At 25.8% G+C, this 27,999-nt stretch overlaps 1 protein-coding gene across 1 annotated transcript; it reads left to right on the forward strand.

Moving 5' to 3' along the window:
* Positions 1-198: 198 nt before the first annotated feature.
* Positions 199-27,998, forward strand: LOC135928448 (calcium-transporting ATPase sarcoplasmic/endoplasmic reticulum type-like). Its single transcript, XM_065464910.1, has 24 exons — positions 199-401; positions 452-469; positions 5,913-5,995; positions 9,198-9,302; positions 9,953-10,091; positions 10,241-10,321; positions 10,437-10,522; positions 11,321-11,387; positions 11,433-11,521; positions 11,653-11,736; positions 12,770-13,060; positions 13,268-13,486; positions 13,548-13,746; positions 13,903-14,073; positions 14,275-14,498; positions 15,403-15,463; positions 18,062-18,262; positions 20,673-20,844; positions 20,969-21,171; positions 26,733-26,818; positions 26,877-27,010; positions 27,086-27,203; positions 27,310-27,427; positions 27,469-27,998. The coding sequence occupies exons 1-24, from the start codon at positions 284-286 to the stop codon at positions 27,498-27,500; spliced, it is 3,099 nt and encodes a 1,032-aa protein (XP_065320982.1). The 5' UTR covers positions 199-283; the 3' UTR covers positions 27,501-27,998.
* Position 27,999: the final 1 nt, after the last annotated feature.

Here is a 27,999-nt window from a genome sequence, read left to right on the forward strand (position 1 = left end):
AATAAATTATAAAATCTTTGCCATCTCTAAAATTATAATTTTGTATCAATTTTTTATTGGAAGATATAATAAAAATATTTACTATTCATTTTATAAAATATAAACTCTATCATATTTTTAAAATGGTCCAATTACAGATCAAACATTAATTTTATTATGACCAATGACGATGCTTTACGTCAGATTACACTTAAATTTTAAAGGAATTTTCTTGGATTAAGTGTGCCCTCGGATATTCTTTTATATTCTTTATAGTCAAATCTTTATTGTTTAAAAATTTCAAATGGATAACGCTCACATTTATTCGGCGAAGGAAGCATTGAATTATTTTAATGTACAAGAAAATGAAGGCCTTTCAGAGATACAGATAAAGTCAAATTTAGAGAAATTTGGATATAATGGTAAATTCCTTATATGAAAAAATTTATAATGTTATTTTTTTATTTTACAGAATTGCCAGCAGAAGAAAGTATATTATATTAATTTTTATAAAATATTTATCCTAATATGTATTAAAGCAAAAGTTATTTTTTTTAATAATACTTATAATTATCAGTAATGTTTTATTATACAAAATTTTAACAATATATAAATCAATAAAGGCTTATTTTAGTAAGTTATATAAACCTCACTTTTATTTAATATCAAAATGATTTTGCTTTTAGTTTTGTATTAAGTATTATGATAATTTTATTGATAATTAGATAATTTATTGTTGATTACTTTTTTGGTGAAATATAAAGAATTTTTATTTTATAAGCCTTTGGAAAATAATCATAAAAAAGTTATTAAATATTTCTTAAAATCTTTTTTATAGCATTTAAATGAAATATTTATATCAAAAAGTTATAGTCTTATTTTTTTATTGTATCCAAATATTTTTGGGATTCATCTCATTTTTTGTAAATTTTTCTTTGATATATTTTTATACCACAATTGCATTTTTAATATAATTAAGTGAGTAGCAAAAATTATCCATATATAAGAGTTTCAAAAAATAACTAATTTGGATTTCAAATAAATAGGATTATATAAGTTAAACAATTAATTTGTTAATTTATTGAATAACTCATAGGCTTTGCTGGGGAGGGGTCATGGATAATTATTCCCCCCTCAGAAATTTGCCTATTCTTGTAAATATCATTTTAAATAAAATTAAATATTTTTTATGAATGTGTACCTATAATGTAACAGGAATGCAAAATTCCTTTGTTTTGGATTATTAATTCTTACTATTTAAAATAATTTTGCATAATTGAATATCACATTCACACCTAAAATGATTTTAAAATATAATTGATTATCATTTATAGTACAAATGAAAAAAAACATGATAGCCTAGGTGGGGTCCCCTTGTACTACAATTAAAATACACAATATCTTAGAATTAAATTTATTTATAGTTTCATATTTTAAACATATAGTCACATGAGAATTAGGTTATTCTATATCCACTTTATCAAAAATGACTTATATACATAAATTTATTATATTATAATTATATCATTCTATTCACATTAAAAAATCCTAAATATTATAAAATAACTCAAATTGAATCTGATACTAGGTTAACAATCCTATTGTAAACAATAGAAATTTAATTTTTAAAAAAGCTCCACTATAAAATTATAAAAAATGTAGTTAGAATATTCAAATTCTCAGATGACGATATATTAAATACTAATAAATTGACCAAATTATTTTAAAATTTAGTTATCATTTTGAAATTTTTTCCAAGAGATTCAAAAAAGTGATAAATTTTAAATGTTACAATGTAATATAAAAAAATATAAAAATTAAATTGATAATGTAGTTTGTTTATTTAAGGTTCATTATATGAATATAATACAATTTTTAATTAATAAAAAGGTGTATAAAAAAGTGTTTATTTATGCTTAATATACTAATGCTAAAAAAAGTCACATGGATGACCAGTTAGGGTTTATATAAACCTTGAGCTCCAAAAAAATTATTAACTTATGAACTACTGAACAAAACCAATATTAATTTTGCATATATATACTTTTCCTAAAAATACTAAGTTGCTAAAAGATCCAGGCAAAAATTAGAAAGAATTTTGATTAATAACGTTTTTTAAATGACTCTTGTCTGCATAGAAGCACCTAGAGGTCTGCATTAGGCGGGTTTTTGGACCAAAAGCTCATCCACCTAATGTTTATAAAAAATTTAACCCCCCCCCCCCCCACGCCCAACCTGCCCATAGTTTTCAAAAAAATATATATCTGCCGGCCCTGCCCATTTGTTTAAAATTCCTTACCCGCCCACCCATTAGTCTAAAATTTTTTACCCGCCCTTCCATTATTTATAAAAATTTTTAACTTAAGTCCACTTATAATATTTAATAATGGCCATTCTTTCAATTTTTTAAGCATCTAATAAAAATATTTCAGCATTACACCTCTACAAAAAGTTTAAAATTTAGGAAATTAATTTAAGCATAAAAAAATATTCAATTTAATTTATTAACAATTTATTCGATCAAATAGAATATTTATGAAATAAATATAAATATAAAATTGATATTATATGTAATTATAATGCAAAAATAATAATGAATCAACATTTTCTGGTTTTTAAACACGTTCTTCTTTGTTCTAAAAACCTTCCAGCAATGCTAAATCCTCGTTCAGAAGAAGCACTAGTTGCAGGAATCGCCAATATTTTTCTTGCTAATCTTGATAGCTTTGTAAAATCTCTTGTCGTTTCCACCAAAGTAGGATATCCATCTGAAGTATATCCTATTACTCAAGTGAGATCCGGATGTCCCATATGCATTATATGTTAAACTCTTTTTTGAAGTGAGTACAAAGATTAATATGCCATTCCAAAATATAATACCGTGCTATTTTCGTAATCGTTTCATGCTATATTCGGAATAGTAACAGAACAAAATACTTTACAGTTTTATAAACCAGAACTCGAGTTAATATTAAAAACAGAAGCATCTAACCAAGGATTTGGAGCTGTATTCATGCAAAAATATGATAATGGTAACGAATTTCCAATAGCTTACACCTCAATAACTTACAAGATGCTGAAAAGAATTATTCTAGAATAGACAAAGAAGCTAAAGCAATAATAAACGGCATAGAAAAATCTCATAACTATTTGTATGGACGAAAATTTAAAAATTGAACAGACCACAAACCTTTAATAAAGATATATGGTAATAAAAGAGATTTAAGCTCATTAACAAACCAAAGATTATTACGTTGGGCTTATAAATTATCTGCATATGATTATAAAATAATGTACAAGAATGGCGCTAATAATATAATTGTAGATGCTTTATCGCAAAACCCAAGAGAAAAATGATAATAGAATAACAAGTTAAAATAAAACAGTGAAATATAAAAGAAATCTTACTTATTACTGAACCCTATCAAGAAAATATACAAAATCAAGAACCAGATTTACAAGCTTTTAGAACAAGAATAGATGAAATAGAAAATAATGACGGTATTTTATTTTGGAATGGCAGATTAATCATTTCGTACTCACTTCAAAAAAGAGTTTTGCATATATTGCATACGGGACATCCGGGTATTACAACAATGAAATCCATTACGAGACATTATATATGGTGGGAAAAATTAGATAAAGATGTTGAAAAACTAGAAAAGTGTTCTTCACTTAAAAAAACGATTGGTACAATAAAAAAGGAAATATTGTTATTGATCATAATTGATTATGATTCTCTTTAGTATGTTTTTTAACAAAAATTTTAAATTTCCCCCATTGTTTAAATTTCTTAACCCGCCCACCCAACCGCCCCCATAGTTCAAATTTTTTTAACCCGCCCGCCTGCCCATTTTTAAAAATTTTTTACCCGCCCATCCTCCCGCCCACTTAGATGGGCGGGCGGGCCGAAACCCCGCCCAATTCAAACTTCTAGTTGCACCTATGATATGAAGGGTTAAAAAAAATGAAAAGGTGATATATCTTCATATCATATCATATCATATTTTATAATATTGAATAAAATAGATAAAGAATAAAGTAAATTTATCAAATTTAATTTAAATTTAATACATAACATTAAAACACAGAATAAAATAAATTTTTTTCAGTTTGAAATATATTTCCTTATTCCATTTATAAAAAGCCAGGCTGCTACTGGGCCTAAAATAATATTTTAACCAGTAGAACTTTGAGTAAATTTATGGAATGGGACCAGAATTTAGAATTTCTGAAATTTATAAATTTCTTATTTAATTCTATAATTAATCCATTTAACAGGTGCATATATTAATTTCTTTTTATTTTCTAAATCCTTACAAATGGTACACCTTGTAATTTTTTGGAAAACTATAGAAAAATGGTGACCTTGCTAGAGCCTTAAGGAAGCAAGCTTAATATTCCAAAAAGAGAGAATTTTTTCAGGTGACTTTATAGGTCATAGACCAAATGTAAAAAAAGGCCTCAAAAAATTAATTCCCTGTTATCACAGGACTTGATTTCAGCTCTCAACAAAAAGAAATAAAATAAATGTTAATGAATTAATTACTTTCTTCTGTCTAGATCCTAGGTTTAAATCTCTTTTGAACGAAGAGGAAAATAATATAGCTATAAATCATTTATTGGTGACATGGTAATAATAAAAATTTTAAGGATGGAGATTTAAATATAATAAGTAATTTTAGATAAATCTTCTCAAGAAGTACAAGAATATGATGAATTAGAAATGTTTCTAAGTTCCAAAGATAAACAGCAAAATTTACAAAATGGATGATATTCTATCAAAAGTAAATCGACCGGGATCGTCTAGATAAATCAAAAAATTTGTTAGGCTACTGGGAATCCAAAATAAAAAATTTAATCCTGTATGAATTACTGTTGACACTCAAATTTATACTAACGCCACAAAGAACCGATATATAAATGAAAATCTATTTAGAAAATATATCATTGCTTCGATGTGATAATTGTTCATTTAATGATTAAATTAAGATTAATTAAAATGTTATTTTTCTAGAAACATTCCCACAAGTGGAACGGAACAATTTTTTTGATCGGAAATGGCCTGAAACGGGAACGCAGAAATGTACTTGTTTCGGATCCCTGATTTTAACTAATGATCTACATCGGGCTTAATTTTTCATTGGTTTTTTAAAAAATTTGTCTTGTCCAGCCCGATCCTGAAGGAATTTTTTTTTATTTGTCCCAAAAAACTCTACCCGAAATAATAATTTGTCTACCCGGAACGAATTTATTTAAATATAGAAAAATTTAATATTTTTTTTGATTATAAGAAAAATATTTTATATATAAAAAATATTTGCGCCTTGTTTTTTGCAAAAATTTTAAATATCATTTTATTTGACAAAATATAATATATTAAAATTTTAAACTTGACCCGGCCCAAAATTTTTTAAGAATATTAGGCCCGGCTCAGTCCTAACCGAAATTAGTTTTTAAAAATGACCCAGGCCATGATTTGCAGATTTCTAATTTTACCACCAAGCTTTGGACAGGCTTGAGCTAAAAAAGTAGATTTTACAGTTTCCTACCTCAACACTTAATTAAAATATTACTTAAATATATTGGGTAGATTGTGTTTATTTAAACATCCTCCTACAACTGCAGGGATTGGGCCTAAAAAATTTAAAAAATTGAATCAGGCTTAAATTTTTTTAGCCCAGGCTTTGGTCGAGCGACTTTTAGGGTTCAATTTATCGACTATACTTACAAAAATAGTATTTAAATCGAATAATTTTGTTATTCGTATTCGAATCGAACAATTTTTTTATTTGTATATGTAAAATACAAATAGAATCAAATAACCCATAATTATTTTTAGAGTATATTCTAGACATACAATATTAAAATCTTGTAAATATAGCCACATTACTACCATTATTTTTGACTCTTTATTATACATTTGTTTCTAGCTAAATCCATATGGCTTCTCGTCCTGGAGCAATTCAACGATCTATTGGTTCGTATACTTCTGCTCGCTGCCATGATATCCTTTGTAAGATCTTATTTATATTTGCATTATATTACAATTCTTGAATATCCACTCTTATATATATTATTGTTGTAAAATCGGCTAAAATAAAATACCGAGCCAAAAATGTGATGGAAGTATCCAAGATGTGATTCCTTCATTTAAAGAAAAGAATAGGAAGAAATATAAAAATCGTTTTTTTGGCTAAAAAGCCGCTTATTTTTAGTTAATTGATATGCCCCAACATAATCGAATCTAGAATTTTCATAAGCTTTGTTATTTTTTCGCCATATTGGATTTTTAGGCCTCTATTTTTGAAGGCTTTTGGTTAGTGAACTCAGGTTAAGGACCAGATTCCTGGCCTGCCTTTTTATCTTTTCATTTATATTAATGTGAATATCCTATTGAGGTATATAATCCATGGGGATTCGGAATATATATTTATCATTTACTTAGGGCGATTCAAATGTTAAAAATCGGATTTTACCATAAATTTATTCCAGCATGTCTAAATTGCATATTATATAAATTTCAGACAATTTTGCCTATAAAAGTATTTCAACATTTTAAGGCACAATTGTAAATAAAATTAACAGTGTAGGTACTCTACACATGTTAGAATACATTTCCGGTCCAAGTCAGGTTTTAAGATTCAAAAATCGCTCAGCAAATGATATAAAATTGACAGATTTCTAATTTTAATCGACATATATAATTCTAAAATTATGATACAATTAGCTTTTTCAACTATAATATAAAAAATATTGCCTTTCGATCTTTTCCGATCTCAGGACAGGCGTGCCTGGATATGCCTTTTTTATTATCAAATCGCGGTTACTGTAAACGAGGCCTTAACCTTTTATATTAATTTTTTTAAAAAATTCGAATATTACATTTTTCAACAACATATTGAAAATTAATTCGTGTCAATTAATCAATTTTTTTTATACAGGCCAATCAATCATATTTTTATATTGTTAAAGATCATTTTTTATTTTATTGGAAGACAGATATTTAAATTAAATCGACATTTACGAATATAAATTTCATGATTGTAACGGTCCTTTTCTTCGTAGGTTCGGGCTTCAATCAAATTTTTATGACACCTTTAAAATATTCATAAATGAATAAATTTTTGTATAAAAAAATCTTTAAAACAAATGTTAGTTTTTTAAACACAGTTCGTGATCACGTTACAAGAATATTTTCTCCTTTGTTTTTCAAATCAATAATTAAAAAGAATAGAAAATACAAAATTTCGAATATATTGGAAACATATGTAAAATTATTAATAAAATAATATTTTGAAATAACTAAATCTTTTTATATATACCAGCTTAATCCAACGCCTCCAAATAGAGATTACCCAGAAAGTTTTCTAATCCCAAAAAATTGGGATTCGCAAAGCCAAATATATTAAGCAAACAAACTATCAGGGTGAATGTATTAAAAAAGCATTATAATTCTACTTTGACTTTTTTCGAGAATTAATTCAAACGTTATAAAAGAGCTAGGAAAATTAACCCCCTAGAAGTAAGGTGGGAGGGAGTTAAGACGCTTTTTTAGCCATTTTTTAATAACAATATATCTTTCTCAAACTAAAATTTTGTAAACCATATTCCCACAATTTCGAATTTTATTTTGTAATAAAAAAATTGTTTTTTTTAGATTCATGTCAATAAAATTTTTTAAATATCTTGAAACTTATATTATTCAATGTTTATTAATTAATAGATTAATATAAAAAAATTATAATAGAGAATTTTTATTTATTTTTTATATAAAATTGATGTTATACTTGAAAAAAAATATAATGCGAGATATTTTTTTTTATTGAGAACCCTCAAAAAATACTAATTCATTATTTAATGCATAAAAACCTATAAAATTTTGCACACATTAAAGGAAAACTCTTAATAAACCAGTTGATCCCATTCATTTTTATAGAGGTATTTAAATCAACTATATTAATACTTACCTAGATTGACTCATTCCGCCGAAGGCGTTTACTACAGCCAATGACATTGACTATAAAACCAGAGCTTGAAATTTTTTTAATTGAACATAAAATCTTTAAGATCAATTGAAGTTTTTGTAAAAGAAACATTCTAACTGAACTGAAATCAAAACTGATAGATATGAGGGGGGGGGTGAAGGAATATAAATTAAAAATAGAAGTAATAAATAATATTCATTTTTCAGATTCTGTACCTTAGGATGTCAGCTGTTCCGATTTTTATAAAATATATCCAAATCTAAAATTTTAATGAAATAGTATCTTAAATTTTTAAAATTTTTCTTAAAAAAAGGCTTATTTTTTCATTTTCGATGAAATTATAAAAGTTTGCTTAAATTTTTTGATATTTTGGACACAGCATAATTGGTTATATTTCTCCACATCCGACATTTTGATATATAGAACGATGGCAATTTTATAAGTATCCCCAATCTTAAAAATAAATGGATTGATCTTCAAAGTTTAAATAATGTAATTTTTTTGGGCTAATATCTTCATTCCGCTAAATTAGATTCAATCTCTAATCCGTATGGCTGTGTCCTTCTTTATTTTTGGATAGTTATTGGATTGTGATTTCAGTCGAAAACAATAAGAATAAATAAGTTCATCGCTTTTTATCAAAATTATTTTTTTTAAAAACCTAGGACGAATCCATATTGTTATTTTTCGGATAGATCACAACAAAGATACCATCAAAAAGAAAGGACCAGTTGAAACTAAATTGAATTTTTTTTTGTAACCTCACAAATTAAATTTTCGCCTGAAAATAAAAAAAATTAAACCTAACTTTACTTTTGCGCGAAAATTTGAAACGATAAAAATTTTAATATCGATAATTTCAGTTGCCATAACGTTACAAATCTGTTCACAGCTGCTTTTATCGATTTTCATGCGAATATTTTATAATTATTTTTTTTATCACACATCATAATAAAATGTTTGAAGTCATTTTTATTTTAAAATTTATAAAGATCAAAATATTTTTTTTTATCAAAGATCCTGCTCTATAGGTCATTTTTCTGTTAAAAAGTATTTTTATCTTTTTAGCACTGCTGGCAATCATAATAAGAGTTCTACTCAGCATAATAAAATAATTATAGATTCTGCTAAATGCATTTAATTTGGGTGAATAAATATATTGAAAGTCCTAAACCTAATCAATAAATCCCGTGGAAGAAATTATATCAATTTAAAAAAATATGTATCTAGATACTCGCTTGGTTTGAAGAGAGCAGTAGCCAAATCACCGCTTTCGTTGAACCTTTCGTTATATTACTCATATTGATCGCGAATGCCGCCGTCGGCGTGTGGCAGGTTTTTATTTTATGCTTATGTATAAAAACCGAGAAACTTTAATTTGAGTTCATGCCAGTTGTAATATAATATTATCTTCATTATTGATTAATATTCTGGGTTTTATTTAATAAGTCCTTTAATTTTTTTTTAAAATATTTGTTTTAGGTTTTTTATATTGTTGTCTCGTTGATCAAAAAATATATTTTCCTCCGAGCCATATCTATTATCTCCTTCTTTAAGATATAATTAATATATAAAATATTCGATGAAGCTATTCATCACTATAAAGTTTTTATCTATATAAATCCTTGATGTTGATATGATATTATATTTTTTCTTAAAAGGAATAAAAATAAATAATTTTTTTGCCACTTAATATTTTAGAAATTATTACAAAAAATACAATGCAATATAATAATCATGATTAAATTAATATTAAAAATTCAATTTACTTTATCGATTTTTGATTATTGAATTTGAATGGTGGCGTTTAAAATGCTATTATTATAATTAATCGAAATCAATTATATTTATAATGGAGAAAAAGATTGTATTTTAATAGTTTTTTGATTTTTTTATAAATATCGCAATTATTTACATAAAATTGGAAGAAAAATAATTTAATAGAATTTTAGTGTAGAAATATATGTAATGCTTGAAAACATAAGGAAAGAAATGCTGAAAGTGCAATTGAAGCTTTGAAGGAATACGAGCCTGAAATGGCCAAAGTCCTGCGAGAGGGTAAAAAGGGTATTCAACAAATAAGATCATTCGAGCTTGTACCAGGAGATATCGTTGAAGTGGCCGGTAAATATTTACATTTATTTTATTTAAAATTATTTGTTTAATTTTTAAAATTATTTGTTTAATTTTTAAAATTATTTGTTTAATTTTTAAAATTATTTGTTTAATTTTTAAAATTATTTGTTTAATTTTTAAAATTATTTATTTTTTAGTCGGGGATAGTGTTCCAGCTGATATACGCCTAACAACAATATTATCTACCACTTTACGAGTCGATCAATCTATTTTGACAGGTATACCTATACCTATCAGTTTTTCTAATCCTCAATATTTATATATGTATATTATTAAGGCATATGTATATCAGTTTTTCTAATCCTCAATATTTATATATATATAATTATTAAGGGGAAAGCGTGAGCGTTATAAAATACACAGATCCCATTCCTGATGAAAAGGCAGTCAACCAAGACAAGAAAAATTTACTTTTTTCGGTAAAAACATTATATATTTAACCAAGATGTACCGATATCACTTTTCCCGGTTATCGATACCTCGATACATCCGGGTATTGAGCGGAACACTAATACCTATACCCATTTTAAAAAATTTACTGAAAAAACATACAATAATGAGCTTTTTTATTTAAATTTATCTTCTATTAAATATAGCGTAATATATATATATAATTTAATTCCGAGTTGTTAAAAGATTACTTTTCAAATGTATCTAGATGTAGATATTAAAATAGTATCTAGATACAGATAGATAGCTAAAAATATATCTATATAGTGCAATTTTTACAATATACAATTAAGATATAGTAAGATGTCTATAATCTCAAAATTTATCTTGTTTTTTTTAATATTCTATTTTAATATTTTATTTTTTTTCCTTTCTTTTAAGGATTGTGATTAGTTTCTTTTTTAGAAAGGCGCTAGTCAGACAGGAAATATATAATATAATAAAATTTTTATTTCATGAAAGAGGATTAAAAATAAACACGAGTTTGAAAAAACAGGGAAGAATAAATTAATTTGATAAATAAAGATATTTTAAAAAACTAACAATTATTACTATAAATTATAAAAATATTTAATATATATTATTTTGCGAGAAAATAATTTTTTTTATTGCAAATTTGATCGAAAATTTATTCAACTAACCTATCTCCCATCTTCTATTTAAAAAAAATTATTAGAATAATTTATTTTGGGGAATTATCTTCCACGATTCTAAATTAATAGACCAATATCATGTTATATAAATATTAATTTGTTTAATATCATTAGGGCACAAATATAGCGTCCGGTAAGGCAAGAGGCGTGGTTATAGGGACCGCATTACGAACTGAAATGGGTAATTTAAAATTTATTCAAATTTTAATGCTTTTTTTAAATGTAGGCAAAATACGAAAAGAAATGCAAGAAACCGAAACTGATAAAACTCCATTACAACAAAAATTAGACGAATTTGGCGAACAATTATCAAAAGTTAAAAATATATATAGAGAATATAATAGGATGAAAGAAAGGGGGAAATTTTTATTATTTTCCAAGCGATTTTATTCTCGTTTTTTATATATTTTTATATTCAAAATTATTTTTTTACATTCCTTGAATAGGTTATCTCGGTAATATGCGTTGCCGTGTGGCTAATTAATATAGGCCATTTCAATGACCCAGCTCATGGGGGTTCCTGGCTCAAAGTTAGATAATAAAAAAACTGAATTTATAAATCATGAGTAGTTTCAGAGTTCTAAGATACACAAAGATCCTACTATAACTTGTATTTTTCTTCACATTTTTGATAAGATACTTAAAGATTTTATTTTCAAAAAATCTTGAAACTTTTTAATATCCTTAATATAAGATATAGATATTTATTAAAATTTCTATTTAAAAAATTCAAAATTTACTTTTAACATTTTTTTTCGTGGATTCCTGCATTAATTTTGTTTTTTCTTTCCTATCTTTATAATTTAAAATGGTCATTATTTTATATTTTGGTATACCAACTTTATTATTATGCAAACTCTGTAATTATGATTTCTTGTCCATATTTTTATTAATAATTATGTTCAAATAATCATATTATTTTATGGGGAAGAATTAAATACATTTATCTATATTTCACTGTCCATGTCTAACATTTTGGATTTCCCCTTTGACTGCATTCGAATCCAAATTTTGTATTAAAACATTGCTTATGCGTTCTCTATCTTGTAAATAGTTGCTATTAATTGTGTAATTGCTTGCACCGTTTATTGGATATATGAAATTTTTGTGGAAAAGTAGGGTTACATTTAACTTTTGACAAAATGGCACAATAAAGATATATATTTATGTTTATATATATTTAACTATGGATACTTAATATGAAATATTGTTCTTTATCCCATTTAAAAATGATATATTATCATTATTCAAAAATAATATAATATCATTTCCCTATTCTTATAGTACGACTTATAGCTATTTTTATAAGCTACAGGTAGCCGAAAGCAATTATAAAGCCATTCCCCACCTATAGTTATAGGCACCAATAATTCCGACTCAGATTTATATATAAAAAATTTGTAGTTTTTTAAATTTGATAATTTTACCACTTAGCTTGGATTTGTAATATTTAGGTTTATTCGGGTTGTCAGGCCTGCAATGCTGTAGCCTAAAAATGATTGCCAATATTATTACGACTTCTCATTAATTAAAAAATTAAACATTATAAAATATTATTTTTAGGGGGCTGTCTACTATTTTAAAATTGCCGTTGCGTTGGCAGTAGCTGCTATCCCTGAAGGTTTACCTGCTGTCATAACTACCTGCTTAGCATTAGGAACCCGTAGAATGGCTAAGAAAAATGCGATTGTTAGGAGTCTACCTAGCGTTGAAACTCTTGGTTGCACTTCCGTTATTTGTTCTGATAAAACTGGAACCCTAACAACTAATCAAATGTGTGTGGTCAAGTTTTTCATATGCTCCTTTGGGCCAAATGCCCCTGGGAACTCAGGCGGAGATAAGGGGCCCTCAAAGGTACAAATTTTTTCTTGAATATTTTAATTAAATCTTTAGGGTTGTAAAAATGGATTAATTTAACTAATGATGCACTATAAAGTTCTTAATAAAAATTCTAATATTCTATGGAAGCAAAACCGTTGACAATTCAGAACTAATAATTTTATTTAAACTGATGATATTAATTTGAAATTATTTGATTATATACAACAAACACTGTTAAAGAATGTATTCGAACTATTCCCCGAGAGCGCCTCTAATAACGTGAAACTGGAAGAATTCGACGTTACCGGCTCAACATATGAACCAGTAGGCGAAGTTCTTCAGAGGGGCAAACGCATAAACACATCCCAATTTGAGGCTCTTTACGAACTGGCAAGCATCTGTTCTTTGTGTAACGAATCCAGTGTCGACTTCAACGAGCATAAAGGGTTCTACGAAAAGGTTATATTCTAAATTTTGTTTATTTAATTGATTTATTTCTACTCTTATATTCGTAAACCAGGTTGGAGAAGCCACTGAAGCCGCGCTCACTGTATTGGTAGAGAAACTTAACATATCTCATTTAAACAAAAGTAACGCCATTAAACGGGATTTGGCCATGATATGCAACAATAAAATATCTGAAGAATGGGAAAAAAAACTTACTCTGGAGTTTAGCAGGGATAGAAAATCTATGAGCGTCTATGCGTTTCCGCTAAAAGGTACTAGTTGTTCTCTATCTATAGTATCGAATTTTTTTTATTTCATTTATTTACCCTTGACTTTTCTAATTGATTTAATCTTATATCTCAAAAAATAGCATATTTTTATTTTTAAAATTTTAATTGATATGTACTGTGTTTTACATCGTAATTAAGGTGTAGCTGCCGATAACTTTGCTAACGCAATGGCTCCCAAATTGTTATGCAAAGGCGCCAGCGAGGGTGTTCTTGAAAGATGTAATTACGTCAGGATTGGTAAGGCTAAGGTGCCTCTCGGGGCCGAGCTCAGGAAGAGAATTTTGGACTTGATCCGGCTATACAGTTCCGGTAAATCTTTTTTTAAATAATATTGCTATTCAATTTTAAATCGAATAAATTTTAAGAATTCCTGATATAAAAAGTGCACCTTTAAAATTTTAGAAACATATTAGTAAAATTTTTTAAACCAATATTTCAGGTCTAGTCACCATTTATAATCTCTTAAAATTACATACATAATTTCTTATAAAATTATCAATGCCCTATAAGGTAAGGATACTCTAAGGTGCTTGGGTCTAGCCACAGTTGATGACCCTTTGCCAATAAATAAATTGGATTTGACGGACGCGAATAACTTTATCAAGTACGAAACAGATATGACTTTTGTAGGATTATGTGGCTTGTTAGATCCACCTAGAAAAGAAGTCTTACCTGCTATAGTGGAATGTAAAAACGCTGGGATACGAGTCATCGTTATTACTGGGGATAATAAAGTTATTATATTTATATTCTATGAAGTTAACTTTTTTAAAATTATAAAATATTTTGTTTTACTCAGGGTTGGCAAGTCGGTCAATTGACCAGTCAAATTCAGTCAATTGACCGGTCAATTGATCGGAGGAGTATTTGACCTGTCAAATACGGTCAAATACTCTAAAAAATTTAAAGGAAAAATAAATTAAAAATAGGTTTAAAAAAAGGGAAAAAAGATGTAAATACATGTGATCACAATGTTTGCTTATTTTTTGGGTCCACAATATCAAGAGGAAAACTCACTAGTAGTGAAATTATTGAAGTATGTGATATAATTCAAGAATTAGCTATTTTACAAGGTAGTGATGACCAAAATATTTTAAGTGATATAATTAATTTCAGAAGCAAAAACAGCATGTTTAATATAGCAAAATATGTGGAAAGTAGTAATTTCCAGAAACAATCAATTCCGACCTCAAGTGAATAGATTAAACTTTGTCTACCCTGCCCATTAAGAGACTAACAATTCCTAGTTCTACTTCTTCTTTATAAAGAAATAGGTCGATTTGGGTTAATATTCTTATGAAAATAGAAATCGATTTAAGATCTAAGATATCAGGAAAATTGTTTAAAAAATATTAAAGAAAATGATAATATTGAATATGAATCAGAACAAGACTCTGATACAGATAGCTACACGTTAGTTATTGAATGAATTTAAAAAATTAATATTATAGATTCATTTTACTATTATATTCAAAATAAAGTTAATATTAACTTAAAAAAAATATATTTGAATTTGAGCACATTTGACCGTAATTGACCATATTTGGCCTGTCAAATATCGGTCAATTGACCGAAACGTATTTGACCGGTCAAATGCACAACCCTGGTTTTACTACATATCTATTAATCCTAATTTAGGCTACTGCCGAAGCTATTTGCAGAAGGATAGGAATATTTGGAGATCTTGAAGATACCAAAGGTAATTTTCTTTTATAAAGTAAAAAAAAAAAACTCTTGTTATACTTTTATACATTTTTAGACCGATCTGATATCACCAATCTAAAGTTTTTGCGTAATTTATACGGCAATTTTATATATCGGATTGGTCAATTTCAAAATATCTCTCAGTATATGGCACAAACGCAATTTTTCTAATTTATATTTGATCAATTTACAATTGAAGTTCCATATATTTACATCCCATTTTAAAAAAAACTAGATAACTAGCAAATAACTCATATTTTTATATTATATGCTAGCGTCAATATGTTTTTTCCTTCAATGTGATATTTTTCAACTTTAATCATTTATCGAGCCTATTCTTTAAAGCTTAAAAATCTGACTTTACTGGAAATATTCCATCATTTTTAGAGTACATAACCTATCAATTTTATACAATTTAGCCTTTAATTTTTCAATCATTTATAATTTATACAAAAAATTCACAGGAAAACGAATGTAAATTATATTAAGTTTAATAACTCATGGCAAAATTTTCTAAAAATCACAAAGTAGGTTTTCTAATAGTAAATCAGATTTTTTAATTTAAAAAAGCTTGTGTTCAAAAAGTAATTTAAATCTGAAAAAATAACACATTTACGCTATATATATTAGTATTATTCAAATCTGGATGGACAAGGAAAAATATATTTGATTTAAATCAAATGATATTTTTTTAAAACTTAAATTCAGGTCCTAAGTCGGAATTTTCATGCTTATAAAATATTAAAACGATTTTTTCTGAAACATTAGAAATTTTTTACACTAATCATACAAAATCAAAATTTATTACAGCTATATTTTTCAGAATATCAAACACAAATATAAAATGTTGGAAAATACAAAAAATTAATAAGAGCGAATTTAGATTATGCATATTGGTAAAAAAATATTTTATGCAGGCTTCGAACTGTTAATTATATCGGTTGGTTTCAGTTTTTACTTTAAAATTTTATAAAGGTTTTGTTTCATTTCGGGTTTTGTTAAAAAAATTCTTATCGGTTCTGTTTAGTATTTATAACGGTTTTTTCAGTTTATATAAATTTGATTTTTAAAAATAATTAATCACAAATCATATATTAATCTTAGAGAAAAATCTTTTTAATTTATATTTTTATAATTCCTTATTTAATTTAAACATGAAGATTATTTCTTATCTAATTAACTAGTAATTTGCCTAATTTCTATTAAATTGAATATATAAAGTAAAAACAATAAACTTGGCATTGATTGATATGAAGATAATGGCGATTTAATTGTATAAAAAATTATAATTTGAAAAGAAATTACGGATTTTAATTGCCCCCAAGAAAAATTAAAATTACTAATTTAGGTTAATAAATTTAAAATTAATTATTTTTAAAAACCTTTATAATTTGGTTGCCTATATTTTCTTTATAATGGTTACAGTTCAAAAAATAATAACGTTTCGTTCCTGTTTCGCAGTTCAGTTCGGTCAGAAGCGCTGATTTTATGTAATAAATCGGTAAGTAGTTCATATTAAAATATAGAATTAAACTATTAATGATTTAAAAATATGATCTTTGGCATATAGCCAATTTTTCAATAAGTTCTGGGGATCTTTATTTCTTTATATAATTAGAGTTGATCTATTCAATCAAGTTTCTGATGTATTTCTGTGATGAGTTTTATAAAAGAATAATTTTCTCAGTGTTTGTGTTTATTAGTAGTTGCCAAAATATGCAGTAATTTTAATATATCTGAAAAAAACTAAAAAATATTTTAAAGTATGCTATGCTTGCATTTTTTGGAATATTATTTGTCCTTGTATGTTAAAAACATATATTCTCATTAAACGTCATACATCTGATTGGAGAAAAAAATTATTATTATTATTTAATGTAAAAAAAATAATAATTATTATAATAATATATTTTTTTTAATTATTCATTATTAAAATTTTTGAAGTTTAAAAAGAAGAAATAATAATTATTATAATATATTTTTGATTTATAAAAAATATGATCATTCTTGTTTTTATGGAAAAAAAATAAAGATAATTCTGTTTCTGTACGTCAAAAGTTGATATATTCTTTCTACAATAATTCTGTTTCTATACGTCAAAATTATCTTTATTGGTTATCGATACTTTAATATCCTCTGAATAAAAAGAAAGTGTAATTTGAATTTTTAGAGAGCTGGGGTGGAGGTGTCCTCTGCCCCTCCCCTTTGCTGGTTCACATGTTTTAATCCCATAATAAATAATAAAATAAAACAATTTGTTTTGTTTAATATTTTTTATTTTGGAACCTGCTAATTATAAAAAATTTAAAATTGTAAATTGTAAACTATTTTTTGCATCAAATTTTGAGCAAAATCTTTGAAAAAAAAATTAAAATATTTATTTTATGATTTCATCATATAAGATATAAAATAATTACTTAGATTTTTTTTGGAATTTTGGGCAGAATTTGAACAAAAATCTTGCATGTGCAATAATTCTCATAAAAAATATATTAAATAAAATTTCATTTGATTTTAAGGGAAACTCTAGACATATTTCAGAGAAAAACATATTAATTTATATATTTTACATTGCATATATATTAATATAAAGGACTCTCCTATTCCGGTCGCGAATTCGATGCCCTCTCCATACCAGACCAGAAGGCAGCAGTGTCTCGAGCTCGACTTTTCAGCCGGGTAGAACCTTCTCACAAGTCCCGCATTATAGAGTACCTTCAAGAGGCTGGAGAGGTTTCCGCTATGACCGGCGACGGAGTCAATGACGCCCCTGCTCTCAAAAAAGCCGAGATAGGTTACAAAATAATGTCTTAAATTACATGTTATTAAAGTATCCCTTAAAATTAAGTTTTTTCTAAAATATATCTATTGGAGCTCTATTTTATTTATTAAACAATATAAACCACCAATTCATTGAATTTAATATAGATGATCTATTAATTTGATGGCTTATTTTTTCGTTTAGAACTATTGGAAAAAATAAAATATTTTTGCTTTTAAAATCGATTTATCTTATACTGTAGACTGATAATTTTTCCAACCTAAGATCAGAGATTGGAAGGATAGATCTTTAGTAAACGAAAATTAGTTTATTTGTTTTGCTTATAAATTGATTATATTATTCTAATGAGTTCGTTTTTTTGAAAAAATGCTGAACGACGTTCCTATTATTTTTGACAAATTTTGAACATGAACGAGCTTTTTTTGACGATGACGTTCTTTTTCTACTTTCCTGCATTTTTAGAAAATCTTATTTTATTTATTTGGAAATAAAAATTTATTTAATATAAATCCAATTAAAATATAATATTATGAAAATTTTAACTTTATTATAGTGAATTTTTTTGTGTTCATGATAAATTTTGTGCTTTAATATCATTATAAATTCAAATGTATTCATTATGAATAGTTTACGAAAAACATAATTCCGAAATATAGTTCAAGGAAATATATTATGCCACTTGGACACTTACGCGAAATAAAATTAATACCAAATTCGTAATTAATTTAGTGATATGATAAAGGAAGCAGCTGATTAAAAAATCACCCTTTTTTCTTAAATAAATACATATATTCTATGGATAGACACAAGCAAATTTATCCACTCGAACAAAATTACCCAAGCAACAAATTTTAAAAATAGGATTTTTATGAAAATGAGTTATTCTTATAAATATTTTTAATGATACTATGAATGGGATTGGGAATGATACCAAATCACCATCAAGTCAACTCTAATGTATCAACAGAAAGATATCAAATGAGAGAAAATTAAAACCTTATAGATATGGAAAGAAATAAAATCACAGGATTAAATTTTAAAATTTTATAATCCATACAAAAATTAAAATTAACAGCAGATTTATTTTTGATATATTCATGATTAGAATTTAACATGATTCTCACCTAAAAATTTTCAATTATGTATTCAAATATTTATATATTTTTGCGTATATTTAATATTGTAAAATATTTTGTAATTTTTATAAAATTTTATCACAGATAAAGAAAATTTATTCAAACTTTTACATTACGTATAATCATAAATTATTATGACAAAATAAATTTTTAACATTCCAAATTAAAAATGATCATTTAGGCATAGTTAATAAGTTCAGTTTATTCCAAAGCTATGCTTGGTTTTGCTGATTTTATAGAACCCCTCATTACATATGCTATTTACCCAAATGCGTTACCTAACATTAAGTATCTGAAAATTTGAAAGGTTGCTTTTTTGAATAATAAAAGATGAAGTTTGTTACCTGGTAAAAAAAATCTATGAGTGTGGTATCAAAATTCACAATATATCTTTGTAAATAATTTTTTTTGTCTCCTCAGCTACTTAAAAAATTTGGATGTTTCTTTAATGACACAATTAATCTTCCATTAAAATAAATTTATCCAATTAAAATAAAAATATAGCATATTTGTAATTTTAATTATTTAAAATAAAAATTATAAATGATAATAGTTTTCTTTAAAACAAACACTTGAAATATATTAAAATGCTTATTTCTTTCTAAATGCATGGACAGCTGAATTAATTAGTTCACTAATATTTACATATAATTTAGTCGAGCTGGTATAATGATCATAATTTTAACCTGCCACTATTTTATCCTATAGTATAGTTTATTAATTTGAATATATTATAAAATAATTATGAATCTTATAAAATATTTAAATATTATATGCCATATTGGGATATGGAATCCATGGGGATTTTTTTAAATTTTAAAATCAGATTTGACCAGAATTTGAGCATGCATAAAATACGCACACTGTTAGTTACAAACATTTATAGTGTATTTTATATGTTTTTCCACATAAATGAGAAAATTTATAAAAATTTATAGAGAAAATTGAAATTTATAGGGTAGAAACTAGCTGAAATATAATTGCAGTTAAATGGATTTTCTTAAAAATCTTGTTAAATGATTTAAAATCGAGAGATTCCTAACAATCTTGAATTCTATATCCCAACACGATTTATACATAGATATAAAATAGTTAATATCTTCTTTTTTTTGAATTTATTTATTTTTAGTATGATTCTTTGAAATCATAATCTAATCGCTTAAGTTTTTTAATTATTGAACACAATTTATGTTATAAATAATTAAATTTTTAAAATAATCTGTTATAAATAATTACTAAATTTTATTCTTTATATTTAAAAAAATATTTAATTATTAACGAATTAGGTATTGCCATGGGCAGTGGTACCGCTGTAGCGAAATCTGCGGCTGAGATGGTTCTAGCTGATGATAATTTCACTACAATAGTAGCTGCCGTTGAAGAAGGTCGGGCTATTTACAACAACATGAAACAATTTATTCGATACCTCATTAGTTCCAACATCGGAGAAGTCGTCAGGTAAATAAGTACTTCATCCATTTATGCAACATGCCTTATATTTTTTAGAGCCATTATTTTTCTTTTTTTGGCATAAATTTAATATATCAAATTTTAAATTACTTATAAAAATAACAATGTATAGTATATTTTTGACGGCGGCTCTCGGTATGCCTGAAGCCTTAATCCCAGTTCAGTTGCTCTGGGTTAATTTAGTTACTGACGGATTACCAGCCACAGCTCTAGGATTTAACCCACCCGATGTTGATATCATGCAAAAACCACCTAGATCCAACAAAGATACTCTTATATCTGGATGGCTCTTTTTTAGATACATGACCATTGGAAGTTATCATTTTTAATATCTATTTGTTCATCTATATACCAATATTTAAATTTAAACATATTTATATTAACCTAATTTCCTTATCTTAAATTAATAAAAAAAATAACTAGTTAGTTACATAAGCAACCTTGGCTTCTAATTAATTATATATTTTTTCTATCACATATAAATATTATGCTTAGATTCATATTTTCAGAGTTGGGCAAAAAATTCTCAAATTGTATTCGAATATGGATACTTTTCGCATTTTTTTTAACTACACGATAATATATAATATTTGTAAAAAAAATATTTACAAATTCAGGTAGGAAATGAATCAAACTATTTAATGATAAAAAATATAACAAGTATACTTATAAAAATTAATGAAAACCTATTAAAATAATATATCCAAATACTATGGATCCTAAGCATATGACGGAGGAGGTATTAATTAAATTGGCAAAACTAAATAAATGCTCAACAGGTTTGTTGCTATGCTATAATTTTAGAAATTTCTAAAAAGTCAGCCCCTCTCCCCTTCAAATTGACAAGGCTAGCCACGCCACATGTACCTATACTAAAAATATGTATACAGATATGTATTTATCATAGGCGTACCCAATGGAGAGGACTTTCTCCTTGTTAATAAGTTTATAGGATTATATATATGTTGTATTCCATATCAAATCAACTGAAGATTCAACCCGACCCTCTTCGATTTTTTTTAAAATTTGCATGATGGTAGTATATACACTAACTAGCAATAATATAAAATTTTAATTCTCAACTCAGCTTACTTCATGAGATATGGCCATCTTTAGAAAAGCGAAAAGTTCAAAATACACCATATTTAATTTTAAATATCTCAAAAAGTAATTAAGCTAAAGGTATAATTTAAATTTTATTAAATAACTCTAGAATAGCCCTTTAATATGATATAAAATTTATTATATTAAAAATAATTTTATTACCAAAAACCGGAAATAGAAAACCGGAAATGGTTATAAAATAAAAATTGCCCTTTTTTTTTCTTTCAAAATTTTTTAACAAATAGACATTATATATCTTAATATTTGTACAAAATTCTAGATTGGGACCATTACTGGGCCAATAGTTATTACGCTTTAAATATAAATAGTATGGCTTAAATTCTATATTATACGAAATGAGTAATTATTTTTTTATATTTGTGAATAATAGTATTAAAACTGAAATCCGAACCCCATCTTAAGATTTATATTCGCCCCCCCCCCCCAAAAAAAAAAAAATTACATTCGAGATTTTTGACCTGGCAATTCTATGAGTGAATTATGTAGATTATTTTCTTTGCCGGATAAAAAATTATCTTTGTGATCGTCAGAAATATATTTTCATAAAGATTATTTTCTACTTATAATTAATTATCAAATAAAATAATTATCATAAAAATCAAATTCAATTCCAACAGCAACAGCCGTCATTTTTATTGATTAATTTTATAAAGCCATTTTTCTAAGAAAATTAAATTATCGGTATTCATTATCCAATTTATTTATAATTTAAAATAATTATATAAAATTAATAGCTATCTTTTATTCCTTACCAAAAAAATTTAAATGTCTAGAAAAGTTATTTTTATTCCAGTAAAGTGCTGTAATCCCTTTAGAATAAAATCTCATTCAGTACGTTACGATCTTAGAAATGTTTTACAATGGATGATAGAAGTGAATTCTAGCTTATCTATTAATCAAAAAATTTGTAGCTCTTCCCGGAAAAAATTAAAAAAATATTCAACAAATCTGATCTCACCTTTTACTTCTACGATCCCGATCACATTACCTTCTATTTCTAACTTACCTTCTACCTCAACTATTAATGAAACATTTAGTGATTCTGAACCTGATCAACCATGCAATAATCCCGACTCATATACAGATTTTAATACTTCAATTTCAACTTTAAATGAAACTTTGCCATTTTTAGGGGAGACACCTATTAAAAAGAAAAGGTTAAATGAAAAAAAATATCCTGTAAATAAATTTTTGAAAATTCAGGGAAAAATTAAAAAAGTTTTTAAAATAAATCTAGAGGATCAAGCAAAAAAAGATGAAGCCGAAATCATAAATCAACTGAAAGAAAAATTTGCTACAAGTTCTCGCAATGAAAAAATACAAATTTTAACAGTTTTACCAAAATCTTGGACTCTTGATAAAATTGAAAAGGAATTTTCAACCACAAATTTTATGGCCCGGACAGCTAAACAATTAGTTGAAGAAAAGGGTGTTTTGTCAAACCCAAATATCATAAAACCAAGTAAAATAATTCCGGATGACATTGCAAATAAAGTAATAGAATTTTATAATTCTGACGAAAACAGCAGACTTATGCCAGGTATGAATAATTTTATATCAATGAAAGTTAATGGGAAAAGGAACCAAGTACAAAAGAGATTAGTTTGTGTAATATAAAAGAATTATTTACCAATTTTAAAGAAATAAACAGTAATATAAAGATAGGTTTCAGCAAGTTTGCTATCATGAGACCAAAAAACTGTATTTTAGCAGGCAGGTCTGGAACGCATACAATGTGCATCTGTATATTTCATCAAAATTTTAAATTAATTATAATTGGGAGTAAATTAAATCAGTTAACTTCAAACCAGCATAATTGTTCCTTTTATTTATTTCAAATAAATTTAATTCAATTCTTGAAAGAAAGATTTGATAAGATTTCAATAATTTATAATTTTTCTGATGGAGCGGTTACCCAGTATTAGAACAAAAAAAACTTTGTAAACCTCTACAACTATTATAATGATTTTGGGATCAAGGCAGAATGGCATTTTTTGCAACTGCACATGGCAAAACTATTTGCGATAGTTTAGGGGGAATTACTAAGAGGTCGGCTGCTAGAGCAAGCCTGCAACGTCCTTATGAAATCATATATTAACTCCTATGGATTTATATAATTATGCGAGAATTAATATCCCGGGTATTAATTATACATTTGTCAGCAACGTTGAATATTTAAGAATGGAAACCAATCTCGAAAATAGATTTTTAACGGCCAAACTAATTCCCTGGACACAAAAATATCATTCATTTATTCCAATGGAAGGAAAAATGAAAGTCAAACGTTATTCTAATTCATTAGATAATTTAATGTATGATATTATTTAATTTAATATGTTTATAACAATATTAATTTTCCATTTGATATTCATGTAATATAAATAATTAGCTAAATAAAGTTATAAATATTTTTACAATTATTTTCTCTAAAATAAAATCGCTAAACTTATATGTTAAATATGACATAATGTCTACTAGTGGGCTCACAGCCCGAAACATTTAGGAATTTTCTTTTTATTTGTTTCGTAAATTACTATATATTTGGTATAATTTAGGATTTAAGCCATACTATTTATATTTAAAGCGTAATATCTATTGGCCCAGTAATGGTCCCAATTTAAAATTTTGTACAAATATTAAGAAGTATAATGGCTATTTGTAAAAAAAATTTGAAAGAAAAAAAAGAGCAATTTTTATTTTATAGCTATTTCCGGTTTTTGGTAATAGACTTTTTATTAATAAAATAATTTTTATATCATATTAAAGGGCTATTCTAGAGCTATTTAATAAAATTTAAATCATGCCTTCAGCTTAATTACTTTTTGAGATATTTAAAATTAAATATACTGTATTTTGGAATTTTCGCGTTTCTAAAGATGGCCATATCTCATGAAGTAAGCCGATTTGAAAAGTAAAATTTTACATTTTTATTAGTTAGTGTATATACTACCAACATACAAATTTTTAAAAAAATCGATAGGGGTCGGGTTGAGAATCGACTTTTTTTGGTTGATTTAATATGAAATACAACATATATATATGATAAAAGCTAATAGAAATTATCCTCCTAAACTCACTCCCTTCACACCATATCTCCCAAAAATAATTGAAAAAAAATATATATAAGTTAAAGGTTTTTTAAAGAAATATATATATTTTTTTAAATATACAGCCAAAATTATTTTAAAAAAAATGTAAGCCAACCAAGGCCTTTAAAAAACCTAATTAACCTCCAATTAAAGTTACTGGAAGAAAACTACCCAACAGGTGTTCCTTCCCCCCCTCCCCCCCTAAAAAAATCTTGCTTCGCCTCTGTGTTTTAAATATATACCCACAAAGTTTTTCAAATGTATTTTTTAATTAGGTAACATCAAGAACATACATAATATTTATAACTTTTTTATAAAATATTTAAGGATGTCACAAAATTTGAGAAATACTGACTATATCCATTTATAATTATCCACATAGTTTACACATTACCACAACTTTACTAGTACTATTATTCAGGGATGAAAACCAGAACCCTCGATATTTCGTTGAACTCTAACCCGAACTCTTTTTTAAAATTTAGGGTTCAGGGTCCAAAGCTTTATTTTTAAAAAAATTTATTTTTTTTATTTTAAACTTTCATTTTATTTATTTATAGTTATATGTTAAAAAATATAATATAAGAAACATAGATTTACGATTTTCATTTATAAATGAGTTCTTATTTAAAACAATTGTTTTTTTATTCAAAAAAAATATTAATTTAAAAAACATTTTTTGATCATTTTTCGTGTCATGTTTGTTATATATAGAGTCGGCCATTTTTCGTAAAAATTTTTAAATTTTACCCAACAAAGCAAAAGTTTTTTTAATAATATCTATTTTTAGGATATTGTTGTTTGTAGATTATTAAATTGATATTAAGACAAAGAGAAGTACAAAATCACAAATATATTAATGTTATTTTAACTAATTTTAATAAGTCATTATTTTTCTGGTCTCCAAACCCTGAACCCGAATCCCTGCTATTACAATCTTGGGTTACTCAAAATATTTTCCATTGAGTTGCTATTTGAATATTTAATCTTTATACTATATTGAATTCTTCATGATTCGATTATTGAATTCTATTATATCTTGTTCTACTTCTATTATAATAAAATCCATAATAGTAAGTAAAAAAAAATTAATGTCAATTGTGCGAAGAATCTAGGGTATTAATTTTTATAATTATCAAATATAAAAATTAGAGAAGTATTTGTATCTTTTTGAAATTTAAATTGATTATAAGGTACAATTATTTGCTACACTATCCAACCCTGCTTAAGATTAATAGTAAGATAAGATGTTTATACTAAAATTTGGAATGGCGCAGAGTGCAAAAATCCCTTTGATGTTAATGATTTAAATTAAACATTTATCAAGCCTAAATTTTTTCAAATTTAGTGTTTTATTTTATTATTAGTCATCTACACTGTGACATCTCGTAAATAGCTTTTTTTTAAATGAGAAGAGAAAAAAACATGTCTAATTAGTCCTATTTTAATATAAAAAAATATTGATGTGATAAAAACATGTATATAATAATTAAAGAGATTCGAGCTTTTAGTAAATGAGGACCTAAGTTACAAGATCTTGCAGTGAGGACGTTATATTGAGTAGATAATTTATAATAACTAAAAATACCCGTTATTGTTTAGAAAAATAAACTTATTTGTAACAAATTACCTTTCAAATAACTAATCTTATGTTTTTTTTAGTGTACGTTGGAATGGCCACTGTAGGAGCAGCAGCTTGGTGGTACATGATACACGATAAAGGCCCTCATCTTAACTATTATCAATTGGTAAGATTTACTTTTTTTAACCGAACTTATATCGAAATAATTGTTTTAAAATTTGTAGACGCATCATTTATCTTGCCCGACAAATCCTGAAGCCTTCATGGGTGTTGATTGTAATGTATTCGATGATCCTCATCCAATGACTATGGCGTTATCTGTCCTAGTCACAATTGAAATGTTGAACGCACTCAATAGGTTATTTTTGGTTTAAAATTTAATTTTACAAACTTTTTAATTTTTGTACACTACATTACAATTATATCTGTTTAGTTTGAGCGAAAACCAAAGTTTACTTGTTATGCCCCCATGGAGTAACATGTGGCTTATAGGTGCTATCACATTATCCATGTCTTTACATTTGTTGATTCTCAACGTTGAAGTTTTATCTGTAAGTTTTTTTTTTAATTTAAAAAATGCTTTATTTTTTAATTCTAAAAATTAAAACATTATTCTTTTAAATTGAAATATAAGAACTCGCTAATTTATCAAATTAGGTCGTATTTCAAATATGTAATCTCACAGTCGAAGAATGGATAGCTGTTTTAAAAATATCGTTCCCCGTTATAATACTGGACGAAATCTTGAAATTCATAGCAAGAAAAGTCACCGACGGTATTTTAATTCTTATAAATAGTTAATAATAATTACTTTAGCTCCTAGCTTTTCGAAACTTAAGACGGCATAAGAAATTCTATCTATCTCTTAATCGATTGTGTAAACGTATAAAAAAAACTACTGCTATTTATGCGTCAATATTAAAATGTGATATAAAATAGCATTAATTATTCGACAAAATTCACATATTGTATACGTAATTACCAATATTCGGAAAAAAAATTCTAATCATTTTGCCTTAAATTATATATTTTTTAAATCTATTCCATTAAATTCCCTAAAAGCTTAATAATCTGTCCTGTTTTTAATTTTTTTTATTACTTTATAAATATAATGCTTAGTTAATTTTTGAAGGAGAGTTATAATAATAACATTAAATATCCTTTTTGATCATCCCAATTTTTATGCCTTTTTAAAATAAGATAAATGCTAATATATATAAATTTGATGTTATCTGAAAATCTTGACTTGTAATTGTATATAATTAAGTTAAAGTGTATTTTTGTACATATAGTTAAAATTTACTTGGTAAAATATCCGCTTTCTCTTATTAAAAAAATGTCCAATTG

Source organism: Gordionus sp. m RMFG-2023, chromosome 4 (assembly GCF_954871325.1).
Source record: "Gordionus sp. m RMFG-2023 chromosome 4, tfGorSpeb1-WG-v2, whole genome shotgun sequence".
Taxonomy (NCBI): domain Eukaryota; kingdom Metazoa; phylum Nematomorpha; class Gordioida; order Chordodea; family Parachordodidae; genus Gordionus; species Gordionus sp. m RMFG-2023.

Coding starts and splice junctions, on each gene's coding strand:
- LOC135928448 (XM_065464910.1), top strand. CDS start 284: ATGGATAACGCTCACATTTATTCGGCGAAGGAAGCATTGAATTATTTT. Junction 10,322..10,436: donor CGATCAATCTATTTTGACAG/GTATACCTATAC, acceptor ATAATTATTAAG/GGGAAAGCGTGAGCGTTATA. Junction 20,845..20,968: donor AACATCGGAGAAGTCGTCAG/GTAAATAAGTAC, acceptor AACAATGTATAG/TATATTTTTGACGGCGGCTC.